Source organism: Tympanuchus pallidicinctus, unplaced genomic scaffold (genome assembly GCF_026119805.1).
Source record: "Tympanuchus pallidicinctus isolate F22 unplaced genomic scaffold, pur_lepc_1.0 scaffold23, whole genome shotgun sequence".
In the NCBI taxonomy this organism is placed as follows: Eukaryota; Metazoa; Chordata; class Aves; order Galliformes; family Phasianidae; genus Tympanuchus; species Tympanuchus pallidicinctus.
Genome location: NW_026294740.1, coordinates 1,155,740 through 1,175,202, shown reverse-complemented (window position 1 = coordinate 1,175,202; position 19,463 = coordinate 1,155,740). Strand labels below are relative to the sequence as shown.

The window sequence follows — 19,463 nt, the reverse complement described above, 5'->3', positions numbered from 1 at the left end:
GGGGCTGTAATCTCAGCTGAGCCTCAGGATAACTGAGCTCATGAGCTGCTTTTCTGTGGTCTATTGATAGAGAGAGGTGATTATATCAAACTGAATTTTAAGCTGCATTCTAAACTAATAGAGCTGTGGAAGAAAAGTGCAATGAAACAAAGTTGTTTTCAGGTCACCGACTCAATTTGGTTTGGAAACCAAGTTGATTTTTCAGGAGTGCAGTTACACTTCCAAAATCTGATGTACAAAGCTGGCAAGTGGGTGTCAACGACAGCTTCCAGCCACTGGCAGAGGCAGCCCACGGGTAATTCCATTGCCATGCCCTCTGACATTCATATTCTGGACTCTGACACTCTCCCACTGCTGCACTCCCAAACCCTCCATGCACACATTGGAGCTATGAAGAAGTGATGAAGCATGGGCTGCAATTGCAGCCAGCAAAGTGGCTGAAGCTGAAGCTCAGCTGGAAAAGCTCTGGAGCTGCACCTGGTGCAGTATCGAAATACCCTATAATTTGAAATTCCCCTGCAAATCTCTCTGGCTCTGATTTTAGTCACAACAATGATGGCTCATTTTCTCTAATGTGGCCTCAGAAACTTGTGGGAGTAACTGGAGCTCAGAGCCTCAGGAAAAAGACAGCTTTCCAGCAGCTCTGTGCAAGATCTCTATAACCACCTCAGCCAAACAAGGGGTAGAAATGGAGGAGCAGAGAGAACTCTGTCCTCACTCTCTTGCAAGGACCGAGTCAAGAGGCATGGCCAGTGCCAGTTATAAGTCAGGTAATGACAGAGATCGCTCCGAGGAGAACACAAGCTGTGGGAGCATCCCCCAGGCAGGAAGCAGTGCAGCCAGGCCATGCTCAGCTTGCCTCCAGGCAGCTTTCCTCAGAGATCACAAAGCCCTCAGGGGCTCCCTGGTTGTCTGCAGGAATCTGCAGCAAAGCCAAGCCCTGTGATGCTGCTGGATCAACCACTGATAGTTCCTACTCTGGCCAAGGAGCTGAGTTGCAATTAACTGGCAAAAAGAAGGAGAACCGTTCCCATTTGAGTATCTTCTTTGACTTTGCTAAGTCTGGGTTATTCCCCTCACCTCAAATTCCAGCATGATCTGGAAACTGACCATTCCCGCCCCTTCTGACTGTCCCTCAGGCAAGGACAGCAGTGCCCCAGCAGCACAGCAAGCCAAAGGAATCATCTGTGAAATCACAGCCTTCACTTACGCTTTCTATTAGCCATTCATTAATTTTCAGGGCTTGAAACAGAAGCCTCAAGTCTGCAGAAATCAAAAACTGAGCGAGTGTCGCCTGGTTTCAGATGCTGGTATGAATGCTAGGGCTGGATTTTAATGAGCTGTGAGTTTCAAGAGGAAGAGCTGAGATCAATCTGAGACACGGGCACAGCGGATGGGCTCGGCTGGAAATGAGGAATGACAAGGCCCCTGGGAGCTGGGCAGGACGCGGTGCGTGGCAGATGGTGTGCGGAGCTGTTGGTATGCCAGTCACAGCACGGTGCTTGGGGAGCGGCGGCTCAGAGGTAGGGGAGGCCACAGAAGGTTTATTTGCAACGTCTTTGCAGGATGATAATGAAGGCACTGCAGTTCAGGGGGTAATTAAAAGCCACTGTCCTATTACTGACAATACTCCCAATTACATCCCGCTGCGGTGACGTTCAGCATAATATGAGGCTGGCGGTTCTAGACACCCGGTTTGCTTCTGGCAAAGGCAGAAGACGTTACAGCACGCAGTTGTGAGACAGACCTGAGCAGTCAGGGCTGCTGAGGAGCGAGACAGCGAGTAAACACAGCCCGTTTTCCAACCACTCTCACCGTTTCTTCCCTGGTGCCCACTCCTCCTTCGCCCACGCTGCTGTCACGGGGCTGCATCTCCAGCACGACGCGGAAGAGCTTCTCTGAGCTCTGGGTGAGGAATCCAATCTCAGCGTTGGGGTGGAGGCCATAGAGATAAGGAGACTCTGGTGGCAAGGTGTCATCTATGTACTGCACACAGAAGCAGAGGTCAGACACAAATGCAGAGCGTTCGGCCCCCAGAGCTCACGGGGCTGGAATTACTGCCCACCAAGAAAGTAAGCCTCGGCTGACACCACTCTGCTCGTGGCCTTGAGCCACATAGGACAAAGGTTTTACTCCTACTGTGAAAATTTGGTAATTGCTCATGTTTGCCTTGGCTACATCTCTCAGGCTCAGACCTTCTCTAGCAATTATCTGCTGTGTGTTTCAGCATGAATATTCTGAAATCCCTTGTGTGAGTTTAGCTTCCAGTAGTTAAATTTCATGAACAAAACCAGCCTAATGCGCCTATCCCTGCTGCCACATTTGTGTACAAAGAACAGATGAGATCAGTAAGTAGATCACCACGACCCGACCCGTCAGCGTTTCTCATCAAAACTGATAATAAAAGGAGCTTGAAAGGGCCACTTTAGCAAACAGTATGCGGATGTAATTTTCCAGAAGCCCCGCTCAAGTCTCAAGAACCAATACCATTCATGCATGAACAGAATGAGCCCATGCCAAGTAGCAAACTACCATTAGACTTGGTTTATCCAGGGGATTGATGAAATGTCACTGGAAACAGAACATAATGGGAAATAACAGGAGATGTGCCAAAACACTGCAATCCTATTCACTGCCTCCTAAAACAGATTATAGGGCAGTTATGGAAGCCATTACACTTCTGTGTATAAATAATGCCAGAAAACAGAGCTTACCTGATGATAGCCATTATAGTCCATGTTCCCCGGGAGGGGGAATCCTGGAGCAAGGAAGAATTCTCCCTCCAGCATTTCCGGCTTAATAAATTCTTCCAAATAGGTCTTGCAAAGCCGTCGGTCCCAGTCGTCCGTAATGTGCCCTCCGTACATAATCTCACCAAAGAGGTAGCGTAAATCATCGTATGGGACCTGCAGGAAGAAGCGGGAGGCTGTGACAGAGTGCAGGCAGCACTGCTGAGCTGCAGGCTACAGCTCTAAGACTGATCTGCTCAGTGAGTGCTTCCATTGCACGGTTCCAGTTCTCTAAGTAAACAAACATTAGGCAGTAGTTACATCCTGCCCAGGGAAAACGGCATCACAGCACAGACTCACACAGCTTTCCACTGAAATGCAAATTTGTTCTAAATTCTATTAAACCAAAGACCACTATGCATTTCTAGTGAATACAGAGCACAGGTGCTATTTTACATGGTTTGTAAGCTGCTGTGGATGTTGAAGTTTCCTGCCTCACACCAAAGATATACCAAACTGTGGCGTTATGAGACCAAAGGTACCAAGAAAATGACATTTATGGAAAACCTGCAGGAGTTTCAGCATGATCCAGTTCACTACTGGAGGTTAAAAGCCACCAAACAGCAGCCAGCCAAAGCAAGCTGATCTAGTGCCCAATTTGGTGGGTGGCAACCAGCCCATGGCAGAGGCTTGGAACTGGGTTTAAGGTCCCTTCCAAACAAAGCCATTCTGTGATTCTATGGAACAGCTCACGTCCATTCACTCACCTTCGAGCTGGCCTCCAGGTAGTTGTAGAGCACGTTAACGGAGATAGTGAGGTCTCCAGTGCTGAAGGGGTAGGACCGGTTCCAGCCTTGGGGACCAAACTTACGCCTTTCTGCCACCACAGCATGGAAATAGCAGAGGGCAAACAGAATGCTCTTGAACTCGTTCTCCCGAGTGCACATCTCCAGGGTATCCTGCAACACAGGCAGGGAGGCAGAGGTAAGTTCACAGTGTCTCCCAAGTACACCAGATTTCAGACAGACGTGAGCTGATTTGCTTCACGAGTTCATTTCTGCATAACCTCCATGCCCTCGAGCTCTCTGAGACAGTGGGTTTCATCGCAAATGTGTTGGTAAATTCCACTGCATATTTTCTGAATTCATGTTCTCCTTCGTAAATCAAAGTGATGTTGTAATCTGAGAGCCAGGAAGAGAAGGAAATCTGCACCCTTCCAGCACCAGGCTGTGTCCTGCATCCCACATCAGGGAGATGGAGATGCACTGCAGATGGGGTGACAGCCCTGAGGCACCTCATGCCCAGGATGATGGCACATGGGTGACACTCCATTCTGCCCCTTGGATACAAAAGGTTTCTTGGAGCAGTATCTTTCTAAGCCATGGGACTGAAGCAATGGAGAACTCTTGTGGGACAGCAGTGCTTGATGCTCTGCACAAACCCAGCCCAGCCTTGCACTGTAGCAGCACATGTGCTGATGGCACACTGAGGCAGATAAGGGAAGGGCTTCCAAAGATCCAAGCAGGGAGGACCAAATGTTTGCAAAGAAAAACAAAAAACAAGCACCCACAAGGTCAGCACAGCAACTGGTGCTTCCCTGCCCAATTTCTAGGCTATGCTTTAAGCTTGAATACTGACAAAGTAGTAGTCATGGTGGAAGGGCAGAAGCTTCAGTGACATTGCACAAAGGAACCAGATCCAAAGAGCCCGAAAGGAAGCAGTGAGAGATCATCCCAGCAGGCAGGACAGGGGCAGCCTGGGCAGCCATGCCTGATCCTGGCACATGGAAATCACTTCTATGGGACAGCAGAGCCAAGCAACAAAGGTCTGGAGGTGAATGCACAGCACCTGGGCCAAAGCTCTGCTTTCTGAAGCCTGGTGGACGCTTCCACTGCTCCTGCCCCTCAAGCATTGGCTTGAGCAGCAGATCCCCTTTCCCATGACAGAAGAATGATGGCATGCCCCATTGCCAGCAGCACAGATCTCTTCAGAACCAGGAGATGGACGTGCTGGGAAGGACAGACCCACACCTCCATCCAGGTCCCTGCACACCCTCCCCAGGAGCACAGAGTGCAGGGCGCCGTGGCCCTGACCTGCACTCAGGCATAGACCTGAGTGAGCAGAGAGCATCCTCCCTGCCAAGGACAGACCCTTTAGTCCAACTCTGTTATGCAACAAGGACCACAAAGGGCACCTGTGTGACTTCCCTCCATCATCTTCACCTAAAATAATGCACTGTGTTAGAATTCTCACCAGCTGTAGAGCTCAGTGTCTCTGCTGAACAGGGGAAACCAGTTGCTGCAAAGTGTACAAGATGTTGGCTAACTGCACAGGACTCTGAACAGCTCAATTCCTGTTTTCCTCTTGAGGAGACTGGACTCTGAGCTCCTTCCACTATCAGTAACCTGATGAAGAACAGGTTTTTCATTTCAGAAAATTCCCCTAGACTTTAAAGAGAGCTTCCTGGAATGAAAACCGAGTATGAGACTTTTGCAGACTCACTGGCCTCTCCATTTGGTTGTGCATTTTTATTTCAGCCACAGAGCAGAACGATATCCCCCCCCCACAATAATGGCCCTTCTCAGTGGCTTTCAGCTAAAAGCTGAATTTGAACATCTATTCTGTACAAAGCAGAGAAATGAGGTGTAAAGGGGCTCCACCCACACACTCCAGGATTTGTGATAAGAGACATTTTATAATACTTTGGCAATTTAGAAAATGCTAATTACTATGTAACTGAAATGAGCATGGGCAGGATGAAAACGTTACTTTGGATGAAGGTTCTCCCCTCCCTCATTCTCCAGGACGTTTTGTGGAGTTCAGGATGATAAATGACAGTACGAATGACAGTAGATAAAAATGGAATAATCTTCTCTGACTGCTGGCATTAATCCTTGTGCTGTGGCTCCCACTCTCATCTCTTTGGAGAAAGCAGCTCCTACACTTGAGACACACCCCCATATCATTTCCTTGCCCCTTGGAGCAGTGCCATGGGTCCAGCATGGCTGGGGATGCTCCTGCCTGATCCCAAGTGACATGGAGAGAAAGATGTGCCCTTTGTGCTCCTGGTGTAGCCATCAGCAGAACAGAGAGGCTGTAGTGACTGCAGTGCCACGAGGAGGCAGGCAGAGCAGTGGGAGCTCCTGCAGGCCCTGCTGGATGCTGTGGTTAACAGGCAGGGTGCTGTTGGGAGAGCTGCATGCCCAAGGCAGCATGTGTGAGTGAAGGTAATGGACATTCAGGGCAGCAGAGTGCAATGGTCCATGTCTTTTGAAAAGGAATCATCATAAATGTGAGCTGTTAGCCCTTAGCCTTTGGGGTCATGCAGAAAATGGGCTGGGCAGAAGTGCAGCAGTGATGCATGACAGCTCCAGCACCACCTGGAAGCCCAGGCTGCTGCGGGAGCCACTATGCTGCTCCTGCACAGTTCGTTGTGTCTCACTGCATGCACTGAGCCCTGCTCCCTGCAGTCACAAAGAGTAGAAGAATATTTGCCCATCGCTGCCACACACTCTGTTTTCATGCCCCCTGCACAGGATTCTGCTGCAGCCCTGCAGCAGAGAGCAGGGATAGCAGGAGTGTGGGTGTGTGATAACCACGAGCTGCATGCAATAAAAAAAATAAGCAGCCTGCCACCAGCCCTAGCAGAAATTAACTGTGATCATCACAGAAGGCAAAGTTTGGGCTGCTTTCCTCTCTGTGTCTCTGGATTACAGATGTGACATGCCACTCACCAACCCAAAATGGAAGGACATGGAAGGACACCACCACGGAAATCAAGTCAAATCACGACAAATGTTTCCCAAATGCAGCAGAATCATAGAATAGAATCATAGAATTACTCAGGTTGGAAAAGACCTTCAAGATCATCGAGTCCAACCACAACCTAACCAAACTAGCCTAATTCTAACAACCCTCTGCTAAATCATCTGGATGCACCACATCCAGATGGCTTTTAAACTCATTCAGGGATGGTGACTCAACCACCTCCCTGGGGAGCCAAGTTTGATTCCGTAACAAAACATCTTTTTTTTAAGAATCATACATACATAAATGACAAAGGCACAAATTGGGCTGAAATCCAGCATCCTGAAGGAGGATGGCCAGGATTGCCCATGTCCTCCTTTGGAAATGGAAAGAGATCTGGAGAGCAGAGGAGGGCTGGAGGGGTCTGCAGACACTGTGATGAGAAGGGCTTGGCGATGCCCCCCACGCTCCTCTGCACGACTCCAGCACCCACCAAGCCCCCAGGCCGCCCAGCAGGACGGTCCCTACCTGGCTGAAGTTGTCGAGGGCTTTGTGCAAGTTGGCATGCATCCCTGTGGGCGGCTCGTTGGTGATTTTGATGGAGTTCTCCAGGATGCCCTGCGGAATGATGTGGCTCTCTGGGCACGGAGCTGGCTCTGCGCTAATGAAGACACGGAAATCCTGATGGCTGCCCTCACTGTGCTGCTCCAGCTTCTTCTCCAGAGAGCTCAGCCACTTGGCCACCAGATGGATGTTCTGGTAGGGACAAAGAAGGCACCACTGAATTGATACCCCCCAGTGACACTCAAGCCCATCGGGAGGACTGACACCCACCAAGGCTGAGCCCTGGAAGGCAATAGTTGCCCCAAGAGTCCCTCTGTGTAATTCACAGCCCCAAACATCCAGGCATATCAATTTTAAATTCAAAATAATCAATATGAATGACCAGCAATTAAGCAAGCCATTTTAGGCTCATTTGTGTTCTTGGGGCTGATAACATCCTGTTCATTACAGTTATCTACAGCTGATGAAGTAACATTATTTCCCCAGATCTGCCAAGCCCAAATTAAAACGCTTGCTAATTTTGAACAGAGTAACAGTGGGGATCCATTAAGTGCAAGTTAGTGGGGAAAAGTTCAAGAAAGTGGTTTTATAAATATCTTCAGCTTAAAATAATAAATTATTTGTGCAACTAATTATATCTACCTGTGAGAGAATTAAGCAGTTTTATGCAGAGATGGTAAAATGAATACAGACTCACCTTGTTTCCTACACTGTTTTCTAGTTTCCAGGCAAGAAAATAGCTTCTCTGACATTAGGAACAGGTCGGGTTCCTGGGCTAAATCTCCTGTAATGCTAAAGTGTGGTGGGTAACCCAAGGTGGCGGTGCTAACAGGCGCTCTGGAAGGTGATTTATCCCATCCAAAGACAGGACAAGGATCCTGCTAAATTTAAACTAAAAGCAGATGCCAAGAAGATAAACTGCTTGCAGGTGGCAAGGAAATTACATAAAGGAACCATATAATAGGCTTAGAATAAATATATATCATCTGTAAAAAGGATCAGAAAGGAGCTCTCATGGTTAAACAGCAGAGTAATGGAGACCATTAAGAGTAAAATGACATTCTTCAGAAAATGGAAATCGCGTCCAAATGGGAAAAACTGGAAACAGCACAAAATCCAGCCATGGTAAGGCTGAAAAAGATTTTAAAGAGCAATCTTCTGAAAACCATAAAAACTAATAATAAAACCTTCTCCAGAAGCCAGAAACATATCAGAGAGCCTATAAAACTAAAAGATGAGCAAGGTGCACCCGGAGTGTCCAAGAAAGGCAAGGCCACTACAGAAAGGCAGAATGTATTTGCAGAACGCTCTCCAGCTGCACGCTGCATGCTCAGCTAGTGGCACCTCTGAGGTTCTCCACCCAGCCTCCTGCTCAGAGCAGGCTCAGGCAGAGCAGGCTGCCCAGCACTGTGCCTCTGGGGTCTGGGAATATGTTCAAGGGTGGAGACTCCACCACTGCTCTGTGCTTAACCGCCCCATCAGGAAAATTACGGATGTTATGTTTGAGGGAATTCCATCTTTCAGTTTGTGCCTTTGCCTCTTGCTTTTTCCCGGGGCACCGCTGTGAAGAGCCTGGCTCCATCTCCTGCACTCATAGCATCACACAGAATGGCCTGGGTTGAAAAGAACCACAATGCTCAGCAGTTCCAACCCCCTGCTGTGTCGCCAACCAGCAGCCCAGGCTGCCCAGAGCCACATCCAGCCTGGCCTTGAATGCCGCCAGGGATGGGGCATCCACAGCCTCCTTGGGCAACCTGTGCCAGTGCCTCACCACCCTCTGGATGAAAACTTCCTCCTCATATCCAACCTAAACCTCCCCTGTCTCACTTTAAAACCATTCCCCTTGTCCCATCACCATCCACCCTCACAAACAGCCATTCCCCTCCTGTTTATCCACCCCCTTCAAGCACTGGAAGGCCACAACGAGGTCTCCCCACAGCCTTCTCTTCCCCAAGCTCAACAGGCCCAGTTCCCTCAACCATTCTTCATAGGACCTTTCTTCACTCCCCCTGCACCACCGGATTTCAACCAACTGATCAACCCCCCCCACTCCTTCAAGTGACAGATTCTCCAGTCCCTTAATCACCAGAAAGACTCTTACACTGAAGCAGCAGATGAAGAGATTTTAGGATAAATTAACAAACAATTTCCTAGGACCAGATGGTATGCACCCTAAAGAAACTCAGATACGGAAGCGCTGCATTGCTGCTCGGTGTGCACGAGGCAAACTGGCAGGAGCTCTAATAAGCAGTGAATTAGCACATAGTGTGAATTAGAGAAAAACAGAAATCTAAGATTTACAGCCCATTTTAGGTAGCTAATGGGGATGTCCAAACATGAGCTTGACACCATGAACTCCCTCTGGATTTGCTAGAAAGGTGGAGGTATCTCTGAAGCATCGCTCACCATATGCCTGTGTCTCTCCATGTTTAGATCTTAATCTGAATCAGATATTTATCTTTCACTTAACAATACTACTGCAGTCTCACAGGAAAAAATAAAAAACAAAAAAAACAAGACCCAAACAATTAACCCACAGGAAGCAAACTGGGAAGCTACTCATAGAGCTGGAGCTGCTTACTGTATGTAAAAATCACCTGAAGGAGAGAGTGATAGTGAGCTGACAAAGTCATAAGACAAAGTAATTCCAGGTGGTAAAAATCAAAACTGGTGGTAAAGAATTGCAAAACTATGCCATCATTCTAAGTGGCTGGCTATGATGTGGCAGAAGAAAGAAATTCAGTGCTGACAGATGCTGTGATGCACACAGAAAACCAACCCTAGCTGTATATATGTAAGCAGTGACGGATTCAAAACTGAACTCAGAGAAGAGATCTTGGAGTTCTTATGGTTATACTCTGCAAATAACAGTTCCACGTTCAACAGCGTGACAGCAATCAAACATCAGCAAAGGAACAGCAAACAAAATGGAAAACATCATTATGCTGCTCTATGAAAGCATGGTGGGCCTTCATCTTGAATGCAATACCCAGTGCTCATTTCTCCCTCCCAAAAAGGATATAACTTCCACAGAACAAGACACTAAATGGATCTGGACTTGCCAATTAGGAGAGAGATATCAGGGTGGAGGTGATGAATGAGGGACAACAACATAGGGATGAACAGAGCAGTACTTTTTCACATGATGCATAACTAAATTGCAAATTCGTTGTCGCGGGGCTCTGTAGAAGCTGAGACGATCAGAGAATGGAGCTCAGCTTCAATTCACAGGCAGAAAAACCACTGCATCCTCATCCTAACTGTGCACCCTTTCCCTCAGCTCCTGCCTCTCCCTTCTTACAGGCAGGGAACTGGGCTAACAGCTTTCATTCTGGCCCAGCACAGTGTTTTCGTGGATTGATGGCACACAGGAGCACCAAGGCCTGCGTGCCACCTGTCACTTTTGCAGAAGAACTTGTAAAGAATTGTAAAACCACAATTTGTTTTTTTTGCCATACCTATGCATACATGCAGTTATCATGGTGAAAACTGACTTACAGACTCCTAATAGTGACTGCAGTGTACGTGGATCTGAGCCCCAGCTCTGTAAGCACTGCAGCTCTGGATCAGCAACTCCCATCCCACTGAGCACAAAGACAGAGCTTTGGGCTCTTCTGTGTCATGCAGGCACAGCTGCAGCCCACACTGCCTTCACAGGTGCTCTCTGCCTCTGGATCTGCACCAATTTTCAAGGGAAAGGTGCATGCCTGCAAACAGATGTCTGCCACGGAACCAATCCCAGCAGGGCATCACGGAGAAGGTGGGTGACCATTTCCTAAAGGTGCATGCACTAAAATAAGCTAGCAGAGCAAGTGTGCAACTGCGTCTAAGACTGCAATGTCTTCTAAAAATGGGTGCTTAACTATTTCCATTTCCTTCCTCTCTGTGGGGCTGCATATAAGGTGCACTGAGATCTCAAGGAAAACTCCTACATCGTCTCCTTGCCCAAGACTCTCGATGTAAGTACCAACCCCCTCCAGTTTAGTAGCTTTTTCCACACAATTTTATGGGGTTGTTCTGATGAAATGGATTTTGAGGTGTTGGGAGAGCTGAGGAGGAGGAGGACAAAGGAACCGTGTTCTGAGAAAAGCCACTCCATGGTGAACAACGGCCATATGAAGAGCAGCAGACAAAATGCAATTATAGCTGGCTGTTGGTGCCCCATTGCTTGTCTGATGCATTTACAACTTCAAGAGGCAGGTAATTCCCAGGGTCCAGGCAACCAACACACTCTAGAAGTTCAATAATAAAGCAACAGTGGATGAAAACAAATAACCGACGCGTTTCGAACATCTACAGAGATTCAGTAATTTGGGAGATCAGCTTAACAGAAGAGCATAAGAAAAACCCAGCATTAGGTACCAATTTAATCCCAGAGTGTATACCTGATCCTTTTTATTTTCATCTTTAATTGGTAGTTTCTTCCTTCATCTGTTTTTATGGTGCTAGATGGCTGAAAAATAATTGCTTTAGCTTGTGTTGACGTGACACCAATGACCACTATCTGTCAGCATTGCTGCTTTCAGTATCTCAGCCAACTTAAGAAACATTTCTAATCTAAAGATAGTCAAAGCATTTGTGTATTATACTTCTGTGATGGAAGGGGTGGAAAACAAGCAGGAAAATATAGATTGGTACCCAGAATTCATGATTTAATTAAATGAACACATCTGCAAGACAGAGGTGGTTCAAACCTGCTAAATTCTCTATTGAAAGGGATGCCATGGAGGGGATTCAGAGTTTTGAAGGAAAATTAATTCTCAGCAGTCAGATAACAGAACTTGACAGAACATGACTAATGACAACCTCTGCGGTCATAATAATTCAATGTTGTGTCAATTACCAATAATGGCAACACAGAATGCTGCACTGACACCAACCACAGCTGAGCGACTTGTTTATCCAACAGCCCCCTCCTCTCACTCATTTGGAAACCCCTGCTGGTTTCACGGGCTGCCTGTAGCTCTTCTTGGCAGAAAGAGGAGATAATGAAGCCCTGACCCCTTCCCTACAGCTTGGGGCTTCACACACTGCCAACAGCATCTCCCTAAATCACACTGCACAGTTTTGTGTCCTCCCGATTCCAGATGAGCCCCAGAAGACACATTTACCCAAGGCAGCAAGGTAATTCATTGCTTTATTACATTTTTTCTTCGCCAGATTTGAGGTCTGTGAAAGAGCTCTTGTGTGAAGGGCAGCTCCCCAGCATCTCACGTCTTTGTCTGGCTACAATCTCAAATCCATGGGAGTGTTACCCCTCTTTATGAATGGAAAGATAAAGAAGCAGGTGGGAGCCAAATCCTGCCAAAGGAAACAGCTGAAAAGGAGGTAAAGACAGAAATCTGAGATATGCTCCCATGACACTGACCACTACCACTGCGACACGCTCCCTGCTCTCCCCTCTTTGCATCCCAGACTGAGAGAGCAGCACAGAAGGGCTGGGGGAACATGCAGGAACATGGGAATGCCAGAGGTTTCTCTTTGGGAATTCACTTCCAAGCACCTCTGTGTGCTTGTACTTCAGAAGGCAGGACATATATCACAGGATGCAAGTGTTCCTATGGCAACCATCAGAAATAGCACCACGTATATATAAAGCAGCACACACTCCACAATGCACTCCCTTTGCTGATAGCGACTGCAGATCCTTCACAGCACTGAAGCAGCTCTCTTGCCTTATCACAAATCCCTGAGCAGTGGGAATTAGCTGTTTGTACAAAGCCTCCTCCTCTTATGAGATGCTCTCAGAAAATAGTCACCGATTTTACAGCAAGTGTGAAAGCTGGGCTTGGCAGCCCAGAGATGACCCCAGTACTTTAATTACACTGCATCATGGTGTGGTATATGAAAGGATGGGGGGGAGGTCACTGCTCCCTGGCCATGACAGCTCCCAGTGATGGCATGAGGTTTAATCACACAAGGTCACAGAGTCATAAGGATTGGAATGGACTTCTGGAGACCCTCTCGTCTACATCCCACTCCTAAAGGTTCTCTACAGCACAGGTCACACAGGAAAGTATCCAGGCGGGCTTAAATATCTCCAGAGATGGAGAATCCACCACCTCTGTTACAGTGCCCTGTCCCCTCAGACAGGACCTCCCCAGGGCAGAGCAGAGGGGATGGATCACCTCCTTCGCCATGCTGGCCATGCTCTTGTAACCATTGGCCGCCTTGGCCACCAGAGCACACTGCTGGTTCACAGTCACCCTGTTGGCCACCAGGACACTTCGGTCCTTCTCCACAGAGCTCCTTCCCAGCAGGTCAGTCCCCAGTCAGTACTGACGCACGCGGCTGTTCCTCCCCAGTTGCAGAACTCCACACTCGCCCTTGGTTCCTCTCTGCCCACTGCTGCACACTCACAGGAAGTGAGGCTCCATCCTCCATCAGCCAGCAATCATGGGAATGCTGCTACTGAACTTGGAGAACAAACTGGATAAATACAGACCTTCCACTTCCAAACTGCTGCCAACATCTGCTCACAGGCCTGTAGCTCAACATGGAGAGGGGCCGTATCAGAGCACAAGTAGCAGCTTCTGTCACCAGAGAGACGCTGGTGTTCAACCAGCTGAGTAATTACAGCAGCCTATGTGAAGTCTCTGGACTTCAGTACCTACAGCCTGAGTCTTTTCAAGCCCTAATTGCATGGATAATGCTTGACAGGGAAGAGCACGCTTGATTCCTGCAGTCGGCGCTACCTTAGCCCTGCCTGCATCCCTTACTGTCCAGGGAATCCCTCCGCACACAGCCCCAAGGAGGACGGCAGCACATAACAGTGAGTCCAATGACTTCATTGTCCGTTAGCCTCACCTCTGAACACGCCATCCATGGTGTCAATGCACAGCCCTGTGATGCTCCCCGTCACCTCACCTGGGCTGGGCAAGCTTTATATCTCTCCTCATCAGCTTAGCCACTAAGAAGTGATGAACATGAGAGCACTGCTCAGCCTTTTGCTGCACTGGAAACTTTACATCGCTTCCCCCCTTTTTGCTTGTGGTGACAGACACAGAGCCACAGACTCACAGAAGGGTTTGGGTTGAAAGGGACTTGAAAGCACACCCAGCTTCAATCCTCTACCACAGGCTTGTTGCCCGCCACCAGCTCAGGCTGCCAAGGGCCCATCCATGTCCTCAAGTACCTCCAGGGATGGGGGCAGCCACAGATTTCAGGGCAGCAGTGCCAGGGCCTCACTGCCCTCTGAGTAAAGAATTTCTTTCTAACATTTAACCTAAATCTCCCCCCTTTTAATTTAAAACCATTCCCCCTTGTCATATCACTATCAGACCATGTAAAAAGCTACTCTCCCTCTTGTTTATAAGCTTATTTTAAGTATTGGAAGGCTTCAATGAGGTCTTCCCAGGACCTTCTCTTCCCCAGGCTGAACAAGCGCAGCTCTGTAAGTCCTCACCCACTGTGACCACAGCTCCAAATGGGGTCACGTACTCCTTTTCTGCTAGAAGTTGAGCAAAAACAGGCTGATCTATGATCCTCCTGCTGAACAAGGTACAGAGAAGGCTGATGCAAATGGCGGGAGGAGCAGAAGACAAAGTCCAAACGGGCTGGCCTGAAAATTTAGCAGCACTTCCAGGATGCCTGCAAGCATTGGACTGTTTTTAGAATAGTCTTACAACAGAGGTTTCCAGGGCAGTCTTATGACAACACCAAAGCTGCAGTATCTACATAAGCATTAAAAGCCCAACAGAAACTTAATTCCATCCCAGATCAATACCTACATTACCTGCTGGTCTGTAAGTGGATCCGAAAGTGGAAAAACTCGTGGATGGCTTCTGTGACATGAGGTGGGAAGGAAAACACCTGTCTGATAGCCAATACATTTCTCTAACAGAATGGAGAAAAACTCATGAACCAGAACTGAAAGTAGAATGGGTAATTCTCCTTTTATATACACCTAGGAATGAAAGATAATGTGGCTGGAGGAAAACTGGTTCCTTCTTTACTGAAGCAGAGGCTTAGTGTCAAATGCTTGTGTGCCTAGAATGGACAACACATCTCATAAAGGACAATATCTCTCATGCTTGCAGCTAAGTCTAGTGATGCATTGCACAGAAAAAGTCTCCGCTGTGTCTATCATGCATTAAGAAGTGCTCTGCCAATGTCTGACTCTCATACAGTTTTGTTCATTGTTACTTAGTTTAGTGAATCTGACTCACATGAATCTGACTCAGTGAACCAATACCTATGAAAATGGAAAGATGCTCAAGAATTACATTAACTTGATTGCAAAGAGAGGGAAATGACATTTTAGCTAATGGATGAAGACTACAATTAAATTGGGAATGTCTAATGTCTGAATTCTTCTCTGCATCAGTTCATCCAGATCTGCAGTTATAAACATGTAAACAAATTTCATTGTTTCTTTGCCAGTAGGTTGAGAAATATCACTTGGTGATTGCAATGACCTCTGCCCTGGGAAAAAGCTTCAGAGCAGGGCTAGAGAAGGAAACCCAGCAGACACAGCTCATGCTTGTATGTACTTAAGGCTCTCTGATGTGCAAAGTTCTTTTCTCCCTAGGTACACGAGATTGCATGCATCAGAGACCTGACCTTCACATCTCCTATCACTTTTCCTTGTTTCTGAGCACTGAGTCCAGCAGAGAATCTCCTCTCCTCAGCTCCTCCATCAACCAGATTAAGGATACTGCCACCAATGCACTCCACAAACCTCCTCAATTCAGTGCCCTGCTGCATCGTCCCTCCAGCACTTACAGGGTGGCTGAAACTCCCCATGAGAAGAGAGAGGTTCCAGTGCCAGCGAGGCTTCCTGACCTGTCTGAATAAGGCTTCACCCACTTCCACCTTCCATAGCAGTCTTCAGCAGAAACCCACCATGAAACCCAGACTGCTCTGCCAGACAACCTCCTAAGCTCTCAGCTGACTCTTCAACCATCCATAGGCATTCCTGCTGCTCTCCATGCATGGCAGCACTCAGTGAGCCATCCCAGCACATCTATGGGATCTGGACCAGATGGCAGCCCTATGGCAGCATGTGGATCTGTAAGTTCTCCTGTTTGTTCTCCTTGCTGTGTGCAAGATGCTGGAGCTCAGTGCAGCTGGATGTGACCTCTACCAAGGCAACTAGGAAGGTGCAAGGCTTTCCTCATGGATACCTTAGAAAGGAGATATTTTTCCCCCAGGTTTCATCTGTCAAAACACTTACAGACTCAGTTGGCTATCTTAGCTTCCCAGTTTGTGCCTACAGAGAACAGAAGATACATCCTTAGGACTGGCCTGCAAGGCAGGTGCCCACAGCTATTGACAAGTATGCTGCCTACAACAGGCTCACCACACAAAGCAGTTTGCCCCAGGTCTGCATGCTTTGCCAGGACTTCCCACCCTGCTTTCATGCAGTCACAGCAGCACATGCTGTGATGTTAGCTGCCTACAGAATCAGAACAGCAGGGAAGAGAGGAAATAATACAACATATAACATCCATACCAAGACCCCACCAGAACAGTTCAGCTTTATCACCACACCCATGGGGACACTGTGCTGAACCTTCAGACAGTGGCCTCACCTTCCACTCCCAGTTCATACCTGCTGCTTTTACAGCAGGCATTTCTCCTGTCCAAAGTTCTTTTTCCATTTGCTATTAGTCCTGAGCACGTGATTTTGCACTATTCTACTAAAGTTCACCCTATTTCAATTACTGTAATCCTACAGTCTGTTCCAGTTACCTTCTATCACATTTCGATCTTCTTCTGTATGGACTACACTTCTGGTAATCAAGCATCAATGCAAAGCCATCAACACACGGTCATTTCTTTGAGCCTATGCAATGCTTTAAGTGAGATCAGTCCCTTGGCTGTTCTTTAGCAGTCCTGCTAGCAACATTCAACTTCTACAGCATCCCTAATGAATCCCTGTATGGCACCTGCAGCCTTACTAAGCTCACATCTTTATTTCAGTGAAGCTCAGGGTTGGAAGGGACCTCTGGAGTCATCTGGTCCAACCTCCCTGGCTCAAAGAGGGCCACCAAATTTATCTTCTCTATAACGTCAGTAATCTTCATAGTGCAAACCACCCGACAGACCTCATCCACCTTTACAAATTCCTACTACAATTGATGCTTCTACCTGTGTTTCTCATTTCGTCCTTCAAAGTTTGTTCTGAAACTCTGCATACCGTTTAGACTAATTAGTGTGCTCCAATAATTCCTCTCTGTTTTGGAAGATGTGCTAAATAAGCCGTTATTTTCTAGTCAGATGGCATCCTCTGATTTGACAGATTCATCACAAAAGCTTGCAATGGACTCGCAGTTTCTTCTATCAGTGTTTTAATATTCAGAGGCATAGATTATCCAGCTCTCTGAGTCGAGCACATTATTCTCTTTGATCTGATTTTCCTCCTACTTTTAATAAATCTTGTTTTCCAGAAAAGTACATTTGCGTGGGTTTTCAACAACCAGCCCTCAAGGACATCAAATCTTCCAACCCTGGGAGTGAGCGCTCACCAAACTCCCACAGCCAAAGCATTCCAGGCAGGGACCAGAGGATGACAACAAGTGACCCGGGGAGATGCTGTCAGAGGAATTCTTGCGTTCACCTCCAGGCTGTGAAGAGCTTTCCATCCCTGGTCAGATCTCACCGTTCCCTTCATGTGACACACTGTGAGCCACCGCGTCGTGAGCTGGCATCCATCATCCAAATGTTTGCACCCAACTCCATCCCCCATCTTGAAAAGTAAGAGAGAATAGGGTTTCCTCTTGATCAGAGCTAAAGGAAGAAGCATTTGGAAACCTGGAAAAGAAACCTGCTTTCTGATGAGATGTCCTGTGAGAGGATCGCATCCTTGTGACATGACAGAACCTTATTTCTCCCAACGTTATCAGTGAGAATCCAGAAACTACCGACAATTTCTTCTACCCTGAGAACAACATCAAGGTGTTGCTGGTGAGGAGACACTAACAAATGCATTTATTCACACCTACGTTGTTTTCTTGATGTTTGTAATGGATTTTCAGCACTCCAAAGCACCTGGACTGCATGCTCGATAAAACCTGCTTTAAAAATACTTTATTTGTAGTTGTCTCAGTTTCTTTCTCATGGAAATGAAGATCATTTGAACTGCTGGTAACAGCCTTTAGTGACCTGCCCAGGAGCCAAAGATGTTCAGGTGCTGCCTGCTGGGGGTCACTCAGCCCTGCTCTGACCCTAAGCCCCCCTCCCACTAATTTGGAAGCCTCTCAGCTAGGGCACTTTGTCCCTAAATCTTCTTCTGACTGCCATAGTGTAATTACAAACAGCACTTGCGCAAATGGCAACTCCAGGAATTCTCCTGGCACCAAAAATGAGTCTTGAGAAAAGCATGAGTTGGTGCAAAAATCTAAAAGAATATGAAAAATCTAAGACTTTCCTCAGTTTTTCAGGTGTAGTTTCATTGACAGACCCCTTCCCACCAGGCCCTACGACTGCTGCAAACTGCATGTGACAGTCAACAGGGGAAGCTCAGCGCCACATGGAATGGAGGTGCACCCATCTCAGGGAAAAGCATGAGACTGAAATTCTGTGCCTTTACCACGGCCAGAAAAATCTGTTTTAAACCCTTCCAAATTCATGATCCAGGAGATTCAGAGGCTGAGTCTGATATTAAATGGATTTCAGAGGAGCACAGAGATTTTCCTTGATTCTGCAGTGCTAACAGATGATTCAGAAAGGAGCAGCAGCTGGGCCAGTACTGAGGTTCTTCTCTGTGGCTCTCACTTCACATTTCCCTCTTCAGCAGCCTCATGTTTGCCACAGATAGGCTCCTACTCTGCAGCTGGACCCTCTGTCTGTTTAGAGAATAGTGATGCCCATAGATTCCATTCTCTCATCAGCTGTGACACTGCAAGGCAGTGCTGTGCTGGTGGCAGGGGCAGGAAGCACTGCTGGCTTGGCTCTCACTCATGGGTATGTCTCTGTCCATGAGAACGAAGGGACAAATGCTCTCTCTTGTTCTGCCCTGTAAAATGATTCACTCATGAAAACCTCCATTTTCAGGGTGAGCTGAAACACTTTCAGGTTCTGCAGAGTCATTTGCTGCTTTTCTTAATTTGCCTCCTGCAGTGCTGGCTGCCATCCAGCAGGCAATGTTGGCTGGTCATTACAGCTCGGGAGGAATTGGCCCCAGGTCAGCAGCCCTTCAAGGCACAAGAATAGCAATGCTGTGGCTGTAGTACAGGAGGGAGTTCCCAACTATTTCAATACCCCATAGCAACTGACTTCCACAAAGCCAACTGCCTGCCTCTTTATTGCTTGTAGTACTTGACTTCTGGTTCCAGTCAAACTATATGTGTAAAAGCCATTTAGGTGATCCCATCAAGTGTTTGTCTTGGAGCGTGTATATGGGTTGATACAAGTCAGCAAATTCAATGGTTGTAAAGGGAAGCTCAACTCCATGTCACCTGAAGAGCTGTTCAGTGGATG

General features: G+C 47.5%; 1 protein-coding gene across 1 annotated transcript in view; it reads right to left on the bottom strand.

The window, feature by feature from the left end:
• DNAH9 (dynein axonemal heavy chain 9) overlaps positions 1-19,463 on the bottom strand; it is a 188,826-nt gene that overhangs the window by 14,362 nt on the left and 155,001 nt on the right. Inside the window, exons 63-66 of the mRNA XM_052688193.1 lie at positions 7,005-7,232; positions 3,497-3,688; positions 2,715-2,906; positions 1,816-1,986 (exon numbers count right to left, since the gene is read on the bottom strand). Coding sequence (XP_052544153.1) covers positions 1,816-1,986; positions 2,715-2,906; positions 3,497-3,688; positions 7,005-7,232 — 783 coding nt within the window. The remainder of the gene's footprint in view (positions 1-1,815; positions 1,987-2,714; positions 2,907-3,496; positions 3,689-7,004; positions 7,233-19,463) is intronic.